We start from the raw sequence: 17114 nt of genomic DNA, 5'->3' as shown, positions 1-17114 counted from the left end.
ATCACTTTGGGGAACATAGTCAATCTTTATCTATATAATAATTACATTAAAAAACCTTATGTTATAAGAATATTAAGATTGCACTCAAGAGTTAGGAAAAGCTAAAATTAAAGTTACTCATGCAATCCTAATTCAGCTCCCTTGTGCATACATATTACAATACAGTCTTTATTTACCAGCTCTAGTGTCCACAATTCAAAAAACACCATCAAGCAGCCTCCAGGTACAGATTACAACCAGCTTAGTATTTACCATTCCAGGTGAGACATAAAGCAGGTGGCAATTGTCATATACTTAGGAAGCATCATTGATAGTGCTGGAGTATGCTTAAAAGATGTGGATACTTGCAAAGCAGCAGCTGTTGTCATATTTCAGGCCTTTCTGTGGACTCTGTGGGGAAGTCTGGAGCCCAAGCAGCAGATCTACAGAATCATGGCTATACCAACTCTGTTGTGTGGCAGCGAAACATGAGCACCAAGGAAGGCCATAGAACACTAAATTGCCATTTTTGATTCTTGTTGTCTTCATCAGCTATTTCATATTAAATGGCAGTTCAAGATCAGAAATGAGGATATTCAAAGCTGAACCCAGCAACCATATCCATCAGCACTGATTCAGTTTCGGCAGCTTTCTTGGCATAGACACATTATTAGGATGGAAGACCAAAGTGTTTACACCAAGGAAATGCAGCTACACCACCAGCAATCCAGTGGCAGTGAAAAAGGTTCGATGTCATGCTAAGATTGCCAACAATGGACATAAACTGAATATCAAGCATGACCACCTTAAGGACCTAGCTAGAGATCCATGTGGGTAGTGTGCTATCTGCAAGAAGGCTAAGTCCCCCTAGGATCTGCCACGATGATTACAGTGTGTCAAGAAGCATGTTGATAAATTGTAAAGGGTTCTGAGAAGAGCCACAAAAATGATTAAAGGGTTGGAAAACATATCTTACAATGATAGACTCAAGGATCTCAATCTATTTAACTTGGCAAAGAGAAGGTCACGGGATGACTTGATTTCAGGGGGAAAAAAATATTTGATAATGGGGGGAGGGATAGCTCAGTGGTTTGAGCATTGGTCTGCTAAACCTAGCATTGTGAGTTCAATCCTTGAGGGGGCCACTTAAGGATCTGGGGCAAAATCAGTACTTGGTCCTGCTAGTGAAGGCAGGGGGCTGGACTCGACTCAATGACCTTTCAGGGTCCCTTCCAGTTCTAGGAGATAGGTATATCTCCATATATTATTATTATTATTATAAACTAGCAAACAAAGGCATAACATGATACAAAGGCTGGAAGTTGAAGCTAGACAAATTGAGACTGGAAATAAGGTGTAAACTTTTAACAGTGAGGGTAATTAATGATTGGAACAGTTTACCAAAGGGTGTGGTGGATTCTCTATCACTGGACATTTTTAACTCAAGAATGGACTTTTTTAAAGATGTGCTCTAGTTCAAACAGGAATTATTTCAGATAAATTCTGTGGCCTATATTATACAGGAGGACAGACTAGATGATCATAGTGGTCCCTTCTGGCCTTCAGATGTATGAATCTATATGATTACATCCAATATTTTTTGTAAGCCTCTACCTCATACAATACACAGGATGGACAGTTGTTCACTGAATGAGTAGCTAGTCAATATTTCTTTTTTATCCTCATCATTCAGTGTGAATTGCCATACATTGTTTGCTGTACACCATCCAAACCCTACATTGAATATAATTATTAATTTCCTCATTGGCTTTTCTACAGTGGTGTCATCATAGTATCTTAACATTTTACAAATGTTAATGAACCTATCTTCACAAAACCCATGAGATAAGGTGAATATTATCCCTATTTTACACCTGGGGAAACTCAGAGACAGAGATTAAAAACAAAACTGTCAAAAATGTCAGCTAATTTTGGGTGCCCAATGAGATGCCTAGAGCTTTATTTTTTTCAGTGTACTTAGCATTTTAGAGCACTTATATCTTCAGAGCAGAGCTTCCATTGACCTCACTGGCGAGTTCTCAGCACTTCAGCAAATCAGACCCCTGTGTCTCATGCTGGGTACTCAGAAAATGATGAACACACCATGGACATCTATGAAAGTTTCGGTTTAAGTGATTTGCACTGCATCACAAAGAAGCTCTGGGGCATAGGCAGGGACAGAGTCCAGTTCTCCAGTGTGGCATTCAACTGTCTTAACCATGAGGCAATCTCTTCTCTTCCTGCAGTTCCCTTCCTCATTCATCACACACTTTCCAACCTCTGCAACAAATGGGGCAGGAATCCTACACACAAGATCTCCATTCACCTAACATCCCAAATGAGTTCCCAAAGCACAGTCCATCAGGTGCACTAAATGAGGTAGGGATCCTGCAGAAAATATACTGTGAGATCATGTAACTAAAGACTGTACTAATGCATAAACAAGAGGGCCAATTAAGGTTGCATGAGCACACTTAATTCTATCATTTCCTAATTTTGCATACTGGTCTTTGCAATCTTAATATTCTTTTAAAAATCTTGGATTCAATTTCCTTTTTAAAAACCCATAAAACTGAAAAGAACAAAAATTCCATTCTGTGGAACCAAAATGTCCCCAATGCGGTCTTCAGCAGGATTGGGTTGATCTCTAGAGTCACAGCATAGTCCTCTGTCACTTGAGTTATTGTAGTAACTGGTAGTAGTATAAGACTTTTCCATGTAACCTGCCACTAGAGGGGATGGAGACACACTTGACCCAAAGAGTTTCACAACTATTTACTAGAAAGCAAAGGAATGTTGAGACTCAAGAATAATATGTTAAAATCTAAATTCTGTCAGGGAACGTAGTAATTAGTGGTTACAGACTCTTCTACCCCTGACCCCCACAAGCCTTTCCCTGGCCCCTTCTGACCTATCCCCCACCACCTCAGTTCCTGCCCCTCTCTGGCATGGTCCATTTTCCCCCAGCTTAATTGCTACCTCTGTCCCCACTCATTGCGCCTATCGCCCTTATCCTTTGCTCCTTCCCCTCTCCTCCACTCCTTCACCGCATCTCTTTCCCTTATCACTTGTTCATATCTCCACACATCATCTGTCCCTTGCTGTCCTGCTCCTATTCCCCTTCCCCCATGCTCCTAAATCCACCCCTGAGCTCCTGTGTGTCTCTGCTCTGCATATCTCACCCCCTCCACCTACACTCCTGATCCTTTTGCATTCAAGTCTGTCTGTTTCCTCCTCCTCACTGACTAGGTGCCAGCACCAGGAGCACTGAGAGCACAGGAAAGACAGTCTGCCTGCTCTCTGTCCACATACCCAATGCCAAGCAGCATTCAGCAGCCAAGAGGAGCAGTTTCAGGGAAAGTCCTGCTCATCCTTTCCAACCTTGAGATAGCGCATGCACAATCCAGTCAGCATATAGGAGTTGCAAGGGGACAGAGCATGCTCAGTGCAGACTGACTCTTTGGAGAATTTAGCTGTCAAACTCTAACTAGACTCCACTGAGCATGTGCCCAATTTGGGCAAATTTTCACAGACAAAGTAAAAGGCACAACTCTGACACCAAGGCAACCCTGCCCCAATGACAAATTTCAAGTATCTTGTTCCACAGCAAAGAGGTGCTAAGTTTTTCAATGAAAGAGTTGTAAGAATTATTCTTTTACATGGGCAAAACGTGTTTTTCCATAACCTTGTTCTTGGAAACAGCTTTATAATTTTAGCTGAAACTTGCCAGAAACGTTCCGTCTCATGCAGACCTCTAGCATGGAAATTTTCATCCCAAACAGTTTAAGTTTGTCAAAGTTATAAGCAACTGAAACACAATCTTATAATGGAAAATGCATGCAACCTTAACTACAGGTATCACTTTCTGAGCCATCTAGGTTATGTTTATTATTTTTATATATTTAGGAGCAACCAACTAATCTTCATCCATTTATGTTTTTTCATCGGTAGAAGCCTTACTCCCTGTTCAGCTAGTTTTATTTATCAGCAGCAGGCAGTGCCAGCCAAATCAGCATCTTTTAAACAACTGGTTTAATAGAGCAGCTGTCGAAGGAATACTGGAACTGCAGCATAGAAAAGAGCACCTGTGCCCCCTCTCAAGATTGAGGAGCCATTCTGGATGTTGAGGGATGGGGGCATGCTAAAGAAGAAACTCTTCATGCTCAAAGAGAGTAGCATTAGCTGGAGGTGCTGAAAGGAGCACTCACTCCACAAAAATTTGTGGCAGCCTGGGTAACCATGGGACAAATCTCCCTGAAGAGATTGAATGGACATCTGACAGGGTGGTGAAGGAGAAAACAAGGTTTGGCAGAAGTCTCCTGAGGAGTATACTGGGTCTTTTACAGTGAAGTTGCCTCTAAGCTCTCTGTTGAGCAGATCTTTTCTAATACCCTCCCCCATAGACCTTAAGATCAGCACTGGAAAGACAGAGCAATTGAGGGCTGTGACCCACCCCAGTTCTCTCTCCCCAAGACCTCTCTTTTCTTCACTCCAGGTTGAGATAGGCACACTCCCAACTCACAGATGAGGTGGCACTACATTTAAAAGGTTAAAAGGTTTCTAAATTCTTATTGCCCCAATGAAGCGTTTCCTTTTCTTTTTAAAATTTATAATGTATACCAAACCATAGCAACCACTTTACAGCCACAAAGAAAAACAAGGACACAATTACCTCCTATCTTTTCCATATAATGAACTCTAATAGGAAGTTTCTGAAATCACATCTTACCTGCCAAAATGATTTCCGAAATACATAAAAATCCATTTCAAAAGCAGCAGTAAATATTATAGCAGGAGTGAACATATGAAGAAACAGGATCGGATCAATCTCTGCAATGTATTCTGTCAAAATAGTAAACTGACAATACAAAAGAAGGTAAAGTAGACTTATTAAGTGATTTCTGGAAAAAAATAATATATATTATGGAATTGGGGGGAAAATTAAAAGGTTTTTTTCTATCTGTAAATCTGCAAGGATATTAAGTAATCATCATTCTGGACCAACTGGTTTCTCTTTGCTGTTCAAACTGTCAAGACAATATGATCAATCACCAACTTCTAAATATTTGTCATTCTCCTCTCACCAAACTGCACTGCCTCTTTTAACAATTTGGACCAATGGGCTCCAAGTGCGCACAGGTTCCCCAGTGGGGAGGAAAAGGCAATTACAAAATGACAATGCTCAGCACCCACCTAAGGCAAAGCATCTATGAAACGGACAGTAAAAGTCAGTAGTGCCTTGTAACAAATATATGTAGACTGCCAGATGACGGCCTTGAACAACTCTTTCACAGAAGGCCTTTCCCTCTAAACCTAGGAACTTAGTATGAAAGATACCTGGGGAGAAAACATTGCAGTTTTATATACAGAAATAAATGACGGTTACTAGAGTTCTTTGAGATGGACTCTGCATATTCACATTCTTGGGATGCACTAACCAGTGCAGCTTGGATGGTGGAACCTGCTGATACAGTGTCCATTAGAGCACACATGCACCCCTCCTTCTCCTTCCCTCATCATTCAAGCACATTCTGAGGAGGAGGCTATAAAAGGGGGCATGGTGCCACCTGCTACCTCAGTTCCTGCCACTGCTAATATAGAGTACAAAATTGATTAAAACTCAGCAGAAAAGGGGAAGGCAGACTGGGAATATGCAGAGTCTACCTCAAACAACTCCACCTACATGCAAGTAACTTTCATTTCTCCTTCAAGTGTCCTCTGCATATTTTTATTCTTGGGATCGTTTGGCAAGCAGTAAATAAAAAAGGTAGAGGGACACAGGGTCCTCCTAATTAAAGATTGACCCACTTGGTCCACAATCATTGACTTTGTACAAGGTGGCACACCATCCCTTCAGATTGTCATCTGTGGCAATTTATCTACTGCAGGTTGGTCAAGGGAATGCACATTCCTGAATAGGTTGTCAGAGTCCTCCTCCTACTGTAATAACTCTTTAATTGCTAGGGATAGATGGCTGGGATGTGAAAGAGAATGGAATGGTTGATCCCACCGAGTGACGAATAAGTGAAAAATTGGCCAATCACAAGAGAATTACCCAGTGTAGAGAGATCGTCTCATGGTGGAGAACTGATTTAGTGGCCCAACGCGCCCCCATCAGCACCTGCTTTTGGCATGATCCCTAGCCTCTGGCAGTCAGTAAACCTTACAGAAGCCTAAAGGCTGTTCTAAGTTACATTGGAGAACTAGAATAGTACACCATAGGCCCAAGTTCAAGGAAGCACAAAGGGCATCTTTGCATCCCACATCCACCTCTGAGCTACACACCCCTCAGTTTTAGCAAAGCATCTATGCGAGTATCCGGATCCATCCCTATTTCTGTGATTATCTGAGCCAAATACTTTGGGAACAGAAATGTCTTTTCCTGAATCTGCCCCAACAAGTACTCCCATCCTTCTGTCAATCCTTGTTCTAGTAGTCCCCTGCAGGGTCCAGGGAGTTCAGTAGGGGATTACTAAAGTCTTGTGGTTCTAGATATGTGCTTCATTAACGAATCCTTTATCAGAACTGAAATGTCTGATGAAGTATGCCTCCTCTGAGGAGAAAGAGGATATAAGAGTAGGAAGAGAAGATGGTTTAACCTTCCTCTCAGAGACCATGGACCTTTTAAAGCTTTTCCTCTCAGTCTTAACCTACATTAGAGTGTGTGGATGGAGAAACAGAGAAGTGAGAGGACAAAGAAAGGAGGTAAGCAGACCTGCATAGGGAAGTGAAGTAGCTTTAACACTGAATGGGACTTTGGATTGATAACCTGACCACTAAGGAGAGGATGTCTGGATAAATCACCTCCATAAAACATTTCTTACATGATTAATAAGCCCTTTGGCATCCTAAAGCCCATGTTTTATGGTAAGAGTCTGATAGGAACATCCCCGGGCACTCCTGTGGAAAGAAGGAAAACTACAGTACTGAGAAATGTGGCATCCACAGCCTCAGCAAATGAAACTCTCTGATGTGTGTCCCGAGTTTACTGGGACTTTCGAGGGGAAGAGGGGTTGAAATGCTGTGGTATTCCACAGTGTCAGGTTGGCCTCTGTGATGAGTGGAGGAGCTGGAGCATTCATTCCAGTAAGGCGAACTTGCAGACAAGTAAGGGGCTCTCTTTAAAGTGCTACCAGCTCTAGAGGAGCACAAACGCCAAAAGTGGGATCACTGGTGCACAGTGTGGAGGATTTTTCAAAATATGCCACCTATCCTGAGAAGTAAAGGGGGAAGTTGAATTCCTAATGTTGACAAAGGTGGTGGTCTCTCCACTGGAAGCTTGAGATGAAGGGGAGACAGAACCTCCTGGTTTGTGACAGCTACCATGGGTCTTGCTGATAGAAACTCTTCTGCCTGCCCTGTGAGAAAGTACTTCCAAGACTGCTCCAACTGTTTGCAAGGGAGAGCAAGAAGGGGATTCAGAATGATGACAATATGAGCCTGCTGCTAAAGAAATTTGTGTTTAGCGATGCCTGTCGCATTTTCTGCCTAACCAACTAGCTGATTGCTCAACAAAGAGCCACAGGAATCAAGGCTCAAAAAGGATCTTCTGCCTGGAGTCAAGGCAGAAAACAAAATGAGAAAAGCACAGGAGAGAGTCTGCAGAAACTGAAGCTGGGCAGGGAGAAAATACCTTGGAAGCTAGTGAGTGGCCACTCTGTTTAACTGCAGTGAGAAATCTATTAGAACAGAATGTTTATAATTAGAAATCTTGAAAAATTATACAACATAAGTAATTACACTAAAATTATAATCATGAAAGAAGCATCATTATCTTTTAGGTCTAAAATTTGACTTAAAAGTGTTAAAGCACAGTAGGTAATGGCCTATTGACTCTAAATACCTAATTAAAAAAATCCACCATTCTATCACAACAAAATTTTAAAAATACTAACAAATCACTGCATTACTTATTCCTCATCATACAAGATTTTTGTTCTGTTGATGCATATGCAGAGATGCAGCAACAGTTTAGTGTGTTACTGTGGACTAAAGATAAATTTAAGACAGAGCGATGGTTGGGTAATAAAACCCATCTCTACCACTAATTTGCTGTGTGGCAGAGTGAAATTATTTAAATCATCCATTTTAATCACAATTTAAATCAGCAAGCAGGAAACCTTGATTTAATCATTGATTTTAATCTTCTTCTGCATTTGTACTTTTTAGTTATTTTCCTAAAGAAAGGATAATTCTCATTAGTTGGTAACCATTAAAACATGTTGATGTGCAACTAAATATAACCTTTAAACTACATTTGGTGTTTCTTTTTACTAAACAGAAGGACACACTATATCTATACACATTTAAGCAATTATATAGCTTATCTTACCTTTATTCACATTTCTTACTTACTAGATGATGATTAATTATTTTACTTGTGATTTGTGTCAAGCTCTATTTGGAAATTTGAATTCAATTAAAAATGCACAAAAATGGCATTTTACAACATTTTTCGTAGTTAACTAAAACTACCCTACATGTGTGGGATACACAAGAAAAAATATTATCAAATCCTGTTTAAATTTAAAACTAACTGATTTATTAAACAAAGTATCATCTGTAGGTAGTTAAATGAACTGAATATTTCTGGTCACCAATGTCCTTCATGATTTTAGATATAGTAGATCTCATCCTTTTACATCTAGTTTTTATTCACAAGCTCTTCTACTTTTTTCTTCAGTTGGTTTCTTAACTTTAAATGAACTAGTCATTGAACTGAACTAGGTGAATAAACCCAAATGTTCTCTCTGCACCTACAGAAGAGGCTCAAAAACTGGTTCAGCACTTCAACAAACTCAGGTTACAAGCACTTAGTTAATAACTTCCACCAATTCAGTGGTTTGACATGTACTGCTTAATATTAATATTTTAATTTCATTTAAATGATTTAATTGATTTTTGTAAGTTTAGGCCTTAACATATGTTGTTATAATTTCAAAGAGGTTTACTTTAAAAAATAAACCAGTATTTAATTTTTAAAAAATCCAATTATATATATATATATATATATATATATAAAAAGTAAAACATTTTTTTTTTTATTAAATAAAATCATTTTTATCCACCCCACTGTGTGGCCTCAAACTTGTCATAGCCTCACTGTTTTTCAGTTCCTCTATCTGTAGTTACATATCTGCAGTACCTTGTAGAGCTGTTGGGAGGATTACTATATTTATGACATGAGGAAAAATGTAAATCACTACACAAGTGCTTTATATGCAGCTTTCCAAATAGGGATTTCAAATTTTTTTATTAGTAGGCTGATTTCTCTTTAGCACAAGTATGGAACACATGTTTTTAATAATAGTAAAGTCAACAACCGTCATTCTACCACACACGTCAAGAGTAATTTCTAGTAATCCAATTGTATCACCCACAGTTTTATTTATAATTTAAAAAAAAAATATTGACTTATTCCTGTTTTACTTCAGTTTTCAGGTTGTGAGATAAGAAACAATTACACTCTTGTCACTTTATTCCACTGACATTTCTTCAGTAAACGATTCATGAATAGGCCCCCAAATGTGTAACAGTAAGCACATAATCTATTGTTTATGTGCAGTAATGAAAAGTGAGGTTTTACCAAAATGATTTTTTCCATAACAGGCAGTCCAGAAACTATACTTTGCAGTTACAGTGCCTACCATCTGAGGATCTCAAAATGATTTATAAATATTCAGTATACTATAGAAGACCCTATGAACTAAGTAACTATTATCCTTATCCCACAAATGAGGAAATTGGGACAACTGTGGGCAAAAGCCAGATCTCGAAGCCTAGATTGGAACTTTAACCTCCAGACCAACAGTTCTCAAATATTTTGATAGCATGAATTACTTAATAGAAAGAGCGTTCTTGCAAACCCATCCCATTCACAATTATAAGGTCTACCTCCCTTCTCATTGACAATCTCATAGCATCCCTGTGCCAACTACAGAAATATCTTGTATGGAAAACTAGTATTAAGTAAGTATTTTTAGCTGCCTCTGAATGTTCTTTAGTATCTGGAAACAAGGATAGCCATATAGGATAGTGTTCTATGGTCCACCGTTCGGGAACCCCTGCACTAAACTAAACTCCCTCTCGATTTATAACCCTGTGGGTTGAAAAAAACCATCAAACCAAACAAAAAACCCATGTGTTGCCTTATGGCCCACATTAATAACGGTTATAGTTACTAAATATAAAGTACCTCTTTTACGAAGTAGCCCACTACTCCAAGGAGAACTCCAATCAAACAAACAATTACATTAATAGGAAATTTTGATTCCTTCAGAATGGTCCTCAACAGAGCTGGAAATAAAAAGAGATTATTATACATAAAAATAATATCATTGTATATAATTTCAAAACATGCATCTCTGCTCAGAAACAGCCCAGCAGATCTGACCTGAAATTCTCCTGTACCTGCTACTTGATTTTAGGTTTGCAAACAGGCTAATATAAGAGTTGTGAAAATTTACATTTAACATGCATAAACTCAATGTTCAACCAGTACTTATTTTCATATCCAGTGCACAACTGCATGTATGTTCCTAGTTCAAGGTCTTGGTCTGACTGGTAAGCACTAATCAGAATCGGTATTTCCCTTCGGCTCAAATGTACAAAGTGAGACAAGCATAACAAAAAGCACTCACTATATCTGTCAAAGATATTTTATATTTTCTTCCTTCCCCCTTCCATTTTCTATATCTCGAACTGATTACCTCAATACAACACCAAAATGTTTTATGGACATCTGAAAGTCTTTAACCAAATGGGGTTTTGAATAAACAGCAAAACAATCCAACGTGTGAATTCACTTTAGGGAAGGTATATAGTGAAAGCAGATTACGCAAATCCCATAACGGGGATCTGCAGAGGCAATTTCTGAAGAAATGTTTCAGTTAACTAGGATAGTGTTATTCAGCATTTAATTGTGCAATAAAGCCAATTACTTGCTTCTTTTTCCTATTTTCAATATCAAGTCTAGTTGAAAATACACCAATGAAAATATACCAGTAAAAAGTCTAACCAAGAGCCATATTAGCACCTCCCCAAAAACATTTGCCAAAGTTACATGTAACCAAATTCCAAATAGCCTTGTACTGTAGCATCTGAGTATATTATTATTAAGTTCATGTGCTGCATCCCTAACAGTAGAGGACTAAAATCAAATAGCACAAGATACAAGTTAAGCATTATATGGTACTGCAACAACACAAAAAAGTTCCTCCAGACATCTTCAAAATGAGCATGGTAATATGGGTAAAAGTTCTATAGGTATCATGGGCACCTAATACCTTCTTGAGCCTCAATTAAGGAAAAAAAGCCAACAGCATCCATCTAAAAATGCAGACAAAATGAGAGACCTGGCCAGCTACAGTCCACACAGAGTGCTGCTTCATCAATATACATCAGTAAACTTATGATTTCCATAGCCGTCAGGTTATGAAATACAAAATCATAACAGAACAAGCTAGACTAATGGTAAGAAGACTAATTGTTGCTATCAAATGGGCACATTTACAGTTCTTCCAGCTGTCACAGACTTAGTTATGCATCTTTCATATATCAGAATTTGGAAGGAGTATGTAATATTTGGGGTGGGAAGCACAGGTCTGTGTGATTATTTCACATGTGGTATTCACCAATAGTTAACATGCAACTATACACATCCAGTTCCTCTGTAAGGTGTGCCTGTTCAAGAGACAGAGCTTCTCTACACAGAGCAGCAAGGCACACTAGGAGTGGTGTGATTTCTAAAGCACACTAACTTGTTGCACGTTAATTGGTCTGTGTAGTCAACCCTGCTAGTGCAGTTTTTAAAAAACCCAACACATTACTGTGCTGTAGAAATCATACCCCTGTAGGGCGCATTACCCCTCCTTATAGATATGTCCTTAGAGTCAAGTACTTTTGTTCTATTTTTCTGAGTATTTTCATGTGAAAATGTGAAGCATTTTCACACTTGAATGTATTGATATTAAGAGCATGGGTAAATTTCCTGTGGTTTAGCACGCACATCTAGGAAATGACTATACCTTTCCAAACTGTTAACTCATGTTTGTGGTATAAGGAAATGTTCTCCGGAAAGTGTCTATCTGATATTCTTAATTGTTGATATTTGTAATCTTTCCATTAACAAAAGTATAGCTATTATACACAGGAGCAGGTCTAACCACCTTCCTAGTACAGTGGCTTTGGCTCTGCAGTAACTGCTGTGCACCCATTATTCTTTTACAGAATAGCAACAACTTTTGCACCTGACACAGATGAGGAACACAAAGATTTGGAATAGAGTTGTGTGGAGACAAAAACACCCCTTTTTGGTTGAATCATGCCTGCTTCTGCAGAAACTCTGGCCTTGATCCAGATATGATGGATATCCATCACAAATCTCTTTTCTGGTTATGGGAGGAGGACTATTTTCTGCCTTGAAATTAAGCTTATTTACATTACACATCTCAAATCCACCTCATGGATTTTACAGAATTATTTCACCCTAAGTGATGTTTATATTTCATATTAAGATATAAATATGAAAAGAAAAAAAGTTAGTTATGTATATTTGTGCCCAAGTAAATCCTGATAAAAATTAAATGGTTATTTTAAAACTGGACCTGAACTGTCAGTTGTGTCTTCCAGTGTTACTTCCTTGAATCTGTGATTACTTTTATTTTTTACCACTTCCTTTTAAAGAAACCAAATAAGGAGAAATAAAAAAAATCCTCATTTTAGCTTAAGAAGAGAAAATTAAAGTTCAAAGCCAACACAACTAGAAAGTGGGAGGTTTTGCCTTTGCTTTATAATGTGACTTTCTGCAAAGAAGGAGACCATTTATTCAAAATCTGGGCTGCTATTCCTCACTACACTTTTGCAGGCAGCTTCACCCTTATAGTTTGTTAAGCTTCAGGTCCCCAACAGGGGACTTATAAGAAGTCCTCTCTCTCAGCCACACTTAATTCAGAACTCTGAAATATGCCACTAGACTTCCAGACAGGTACTCTCCTTCGCAGAAAATCAATGAACAAAGTTAAACCAAAATCTCCCTTTGTAAGAGGAGCCCACCAGTCTGGATTCTGTGCGATAAGTAGTAGCACCCCAGGTAAACCTGGGACAGGCTTACTAAGATAACAGAACTAGGGAGTGCCTTGGACCATGGTCCTGAGACCCTTCCTTCAAAGAGCCAAGTCTGCTGACATGTTGACATTACTTGCCATTTCACTGTCAAAGTAATAGACTGAGTGCCAGGTTTTTGCATGGCAGATCACCTCCACAGTAGCTGATTTTTTCCACCAACAAAGTAGTGATGACTCTAAAGGAATTAGCCCTTATACCCAGAAAATAAAAAGCACCTCAGACCATGCAGTCTTCCTTAACTTAAGTAACACTGACACTTCCCTCCCCACTTCTTTGCAACCTGAAAAGCAAAAAGGGGAGCCTGATTAGCATAAATCCACCATGTCAGTGAACTTCATGAAGACTCTGAATGCTGGCATAAAGCCAAAAGTTAAAGTGATTACTAAAACTACTCTTGGCCTATAGTTAAGTGGAAGTATTTTAAATACAACATGTATGTGCAGGTAGAAGTCTTTTAGCTCTCTAGATGCAAGAACGTCTCAAGGTTCTACCGCTTCTATAGTCTAGGTTGTCTCCATCATGAAATTCCTGTAGATCACAAAAGGAGACACAGCAGATCTCAGACAGACTGAAACCGCATGATCATTCTGGCACCAAAAGAGAACAGACTAGTATGTCTAGAATAGGCCATAAAACTTCACTGTTTCCTTCTTCGCTGGCTGATAAGAGACATTAAACTGGATACATCTGTAAGAACCAGAAATCAGAGAATGGAAGATCTTGAAGTATCCTTATGAGATACCAGAAAGCGGTCAGTCAGGGCCAGCCTCAGGGGTGGGTGACATGGAGACTGCCCAGGGTGGTCATGAGGGTGCTGTCCGAGTGCTGCAAGCTGGCAGGCTTGGGCTGCAGGAGTGGGGTAAGTGCATGCGAACAGGGCTGCCCACCCGGCAGAAAGGTGCAGGCAGCAGGACCAGCCCCTAGGTCCCCCCTTCCCACAGGCAGAGTGGTCAGGAGTATATGGCTAAGGGAACCCCGGGGCTCAGAAACTCCTCCCTCTGCAGTCCTTCCTGTGGGCAATGGGGGGAAAGGGGAGCCTGAGGAGCTTAGGGGGGCTGGAGTGATGGAGGGGAATCCAGGGGCAATAGAGGGGAGCCCACGGGCACCAGGCACACCAAATACAAGTTTGCCCAGAATGCCATTTTTCCTAAGGCTGGCCCTGCAGTCAGTGGTCTTAGGGATCTGCATCCATTGCTGCTGAAAAAAATAGACCCTGGTCTTTGCCCATCCCAGAGCTGGGAGAGCAAGTCTTGCTTCACTGGCATTCAAAACTCTTCTCTGCCAGTTTGGGTCTATTCCTTTATTCTCTTCCATGGTAAGACCTCTGTAACCTTGAAGCAATGATGGGTTAGATCAGCAAACCCTGTACCTCAGACAAAAGAAATGGACAGCTAAGAACTTAATTTTCTCTCTTCCTCATATCACTAAGTCTGTTGGCCCTGTAAAGGTGGAAAAGTCAACAGAAAAGCTGCGTAAAAAATAAGGCAAACCAGAATTCAAGGAGAAAAAGTTTAAAGAGCAGGAAGATACCACAGCATAGAGTACCTTTCTATTCAATACCTTATCAGCAGAACCTTGAAACGTTCAGCTTCTAGTGCTTTGTAAAGATAAGTAAACTTGCAGATTTAAAATGATGATACAGAGGACTGCACTGACCATGAAGTAGCAGGAGATCAGGGAGAGTGTACCCAAAGTGTCCAGAGTACATTCTGTTTCTGAGATCTTTAAAAATCTTGTGATGTAGTTCCTAAGCCATTATATGATGGTGCCTCCTCTCTCATGAGCTTTTTTCTTTCTTTATCTGGAATTACACCGGAACCGAGTTCTTCTGTATGGTTTAGTTCTTTTCAACTAAATATGCAGAGCTCATTTTACATCTAATTTGGGCTATTTTCTCTCTTTATGATGGTTACACATTAGGTAGAATGATGGACAGATTATGCCCTGTGGAATTCTGCATTACACTTTGGAGTAAATTCTGGTATAATGCTACTTTCTCAGGATGATAACTGCACTGTGGTTTCTCCACTGACAAGGCTGTTAGCTTGCATGTCTCAGGTAGGTCATAGCAATTAGGAAAACCACTTCAATGAAAAAGCAACAGAGAAACAATAATTGGAGAGGTTAACATAGCTCAAGCAGAACTGCATTTGGTTCCAGATTCAGGTTCCAATTCGTGGCTTGATTCCTGCTGTTTTTGGAACCTCTTCGTTATATAAAAATGTATGATCGATTTTTTTTTTTGCCAGGGGGGCTAGAAATGGATAATTGATGAGGAGATGTGACCAGGGAAACAACAAAAGAAAGAAAAGTGGTGCTTGTGGAAGTCAAGTGAGACACATAAAGGGAAGGAGATGAACAGAACGATGAGGAAGTAGAGTGCAGAGGGAAGCTGAGGAAGAAGGAGAGAGGTAACAAAAGGAGCTGAGAAGCCCAATGATATAACTTGTGCCTGAAGTTGAGCAGTGAAGGTCACAAGGAGAGGGCAAAAGGTTAGAGATAAAAGGTGAAACCAGTCAAAGTGAAAAATTACAGCCTAGATGATGTCATAATGCAATTAGGTCTGATCCATTTCCAATAATTAACCACAGACTTCACTGACACACATGCTGAGATGGACTGGTATCACACAGGCCAAGCAGGTGATTTTCTATTCCCAGAGGTCTGCAAGGTTCACTTGGGTTGGGAGGAACAAGTCGTGCTACATTCATCCAATATGTGACTATACCTGCTTGCTATCCTTTCAATATTAGGAGCCCTGAAGCAGGGCCGGCTCCAGGCACCAGCCCACCAAGCTTGTGCTTGGGGCGGCACCTGGAGGGGGGCGGCGCGGTGTGGTGCTCCGGCTCCGGCCGCCGGGGAGAGCAGGGCCCTGGCCGGGGCTCGCCGCCCCCCCGCCACCGCCCTCCCCTGCCGCGCTGGGCAGGGGGAGGGCCGCCGGCCCTGCCCTGAAGTGTCTTACCTCCCAGGGCACAGCTCACAAACACCAGCAGCACAAGGAATGGCGGCTTCGTCCGTATGATATGGTATTGTCCATGGAACTCGGTCTCCACCGAGAAAAAGCTGCTGTTTATGGCACTCATCCTGCCTGAACCCCGTGTCACTCAATTCACCGGGCTCACAGCCAGCACCCCCCACCCCCGAGTGGAGAGACGGGGCACCACGGCACTGGCCTAAGTCCTAGCTGGGCCTTCTCACTGCAAGGATGGATTCCCCACTTGCCCACTGCAAAGGCTCAGCGCAGGTCCTGGGAGCCCTTCTCCCACCCAGTCCTCAGAAGGAGGTGGCGAGGGGCCGTCCCAGGAGCCAGATCCCTCCGCGGGCAGCGCCCCAGCTCAATCTTTCCTGTTACCACAGGGTCCACCAGAGCCCTCTCTCGGTTAGTTTCAGGCCCGGCCTACTTTGGGTGTACTGAGCATGCTCACCCAAACTGAGCATGCCCAGTAACCTTTGTTGTAGCCACTGCCCTCTCTCTGCCCTTACTTCTACTTACGATTTGCTGCCTCCTCTTTGGGGGGGTTTAAAAGGATTAAGGGGGGCAAATCGCAGCGGGGGGCTGTCAGGGTCTGAGCAGGGAGCAGAATTTTACTGGCCTGGGGGGTTCAAGCTACTGTAGCTAGCGGCAGAAGAGGGGCCGAAGGGGAAAAATCGGTGGTGGGGGGTGAGAGCCGGGGTTAAGCTGGGGGAGCGGCAGACACTGCCAGACCCCATGCGGGTACAAAACCCCCGTTTAGGGAAGGGGGGACAGTGACCCCGTGGGATGAGCCACCCACTGTGCTCGCTAATCTAGGGGTGTGGGGGGGGGGGGCAGAGGCTGTTTTTCTTCTTCTCACAGGGATACTGCACGTCAGCCTCGGAGCAGAGGGTGGGTTCCTGGGACTGAGGTTTTAAAGGCACAGGCCTCCAATTCCTAGCCTGTCAAAGCTTAATCACCGCAGCTCCTCTCTATCCTATACAAGTGTTGCAGGGCCAGGGCCACCCAGAGGGGGGGGCCAAGTGGGGCAATTTTC

The 17114-nt window shown here is 41.4% G+C and overlaps 1 protein-coding gene across 1 annotated transcript in view; it reads right to left on the bottom strand.

Annotated features, from left to right (window-relative positions):
* LOC128836108 (sodium/hydrogen exchanger 10-like) overlaps positions 1 to 16187 on the bottom strand; it is a 234686-nt gene extending 218499 nt beyond the window's left edge. The window contains exons 1-3 of the mRNA XM_054026125.1: positions 16067 to 16187; positions 10175 to 10275; positions 4709 to 4837 (exon numbers count right to left, since the gene is read on the bottom strand). Coding sequence (XP_053882100.1) covers positions 4709 to 4837; positions 10175 to 10275; positions 16067 to 16187 — 351 coding nt within the window. The remainder of the gene's footprint in view (positions 1 to 4708; positions 4838 to 10174; positions 10276 to 16066) is intronic.
* Between the last annotated feature and the right edge of the window lie 927 nt (positions 16188 to 17114).

Source organism: Malaclemys terrapin, chromosome 4 (genome assembly GCF_027887155.1).
Source record: "Malaclemys terrapin pileata isolate rMalTer1 chromosome 4, rMalTer1.hap1, whole genome shotgun sequence".
NCBI lineage: Eukaryota > Metazoa > Chordata > Testudines > Emydidae > Malaclemys > Malaclemys terrapin.
The sequence above is the reverse complement of the archived record's forward strand: the minus strand, read 5'-3'. Positions and strand labels throughout refer to the sequence as shown.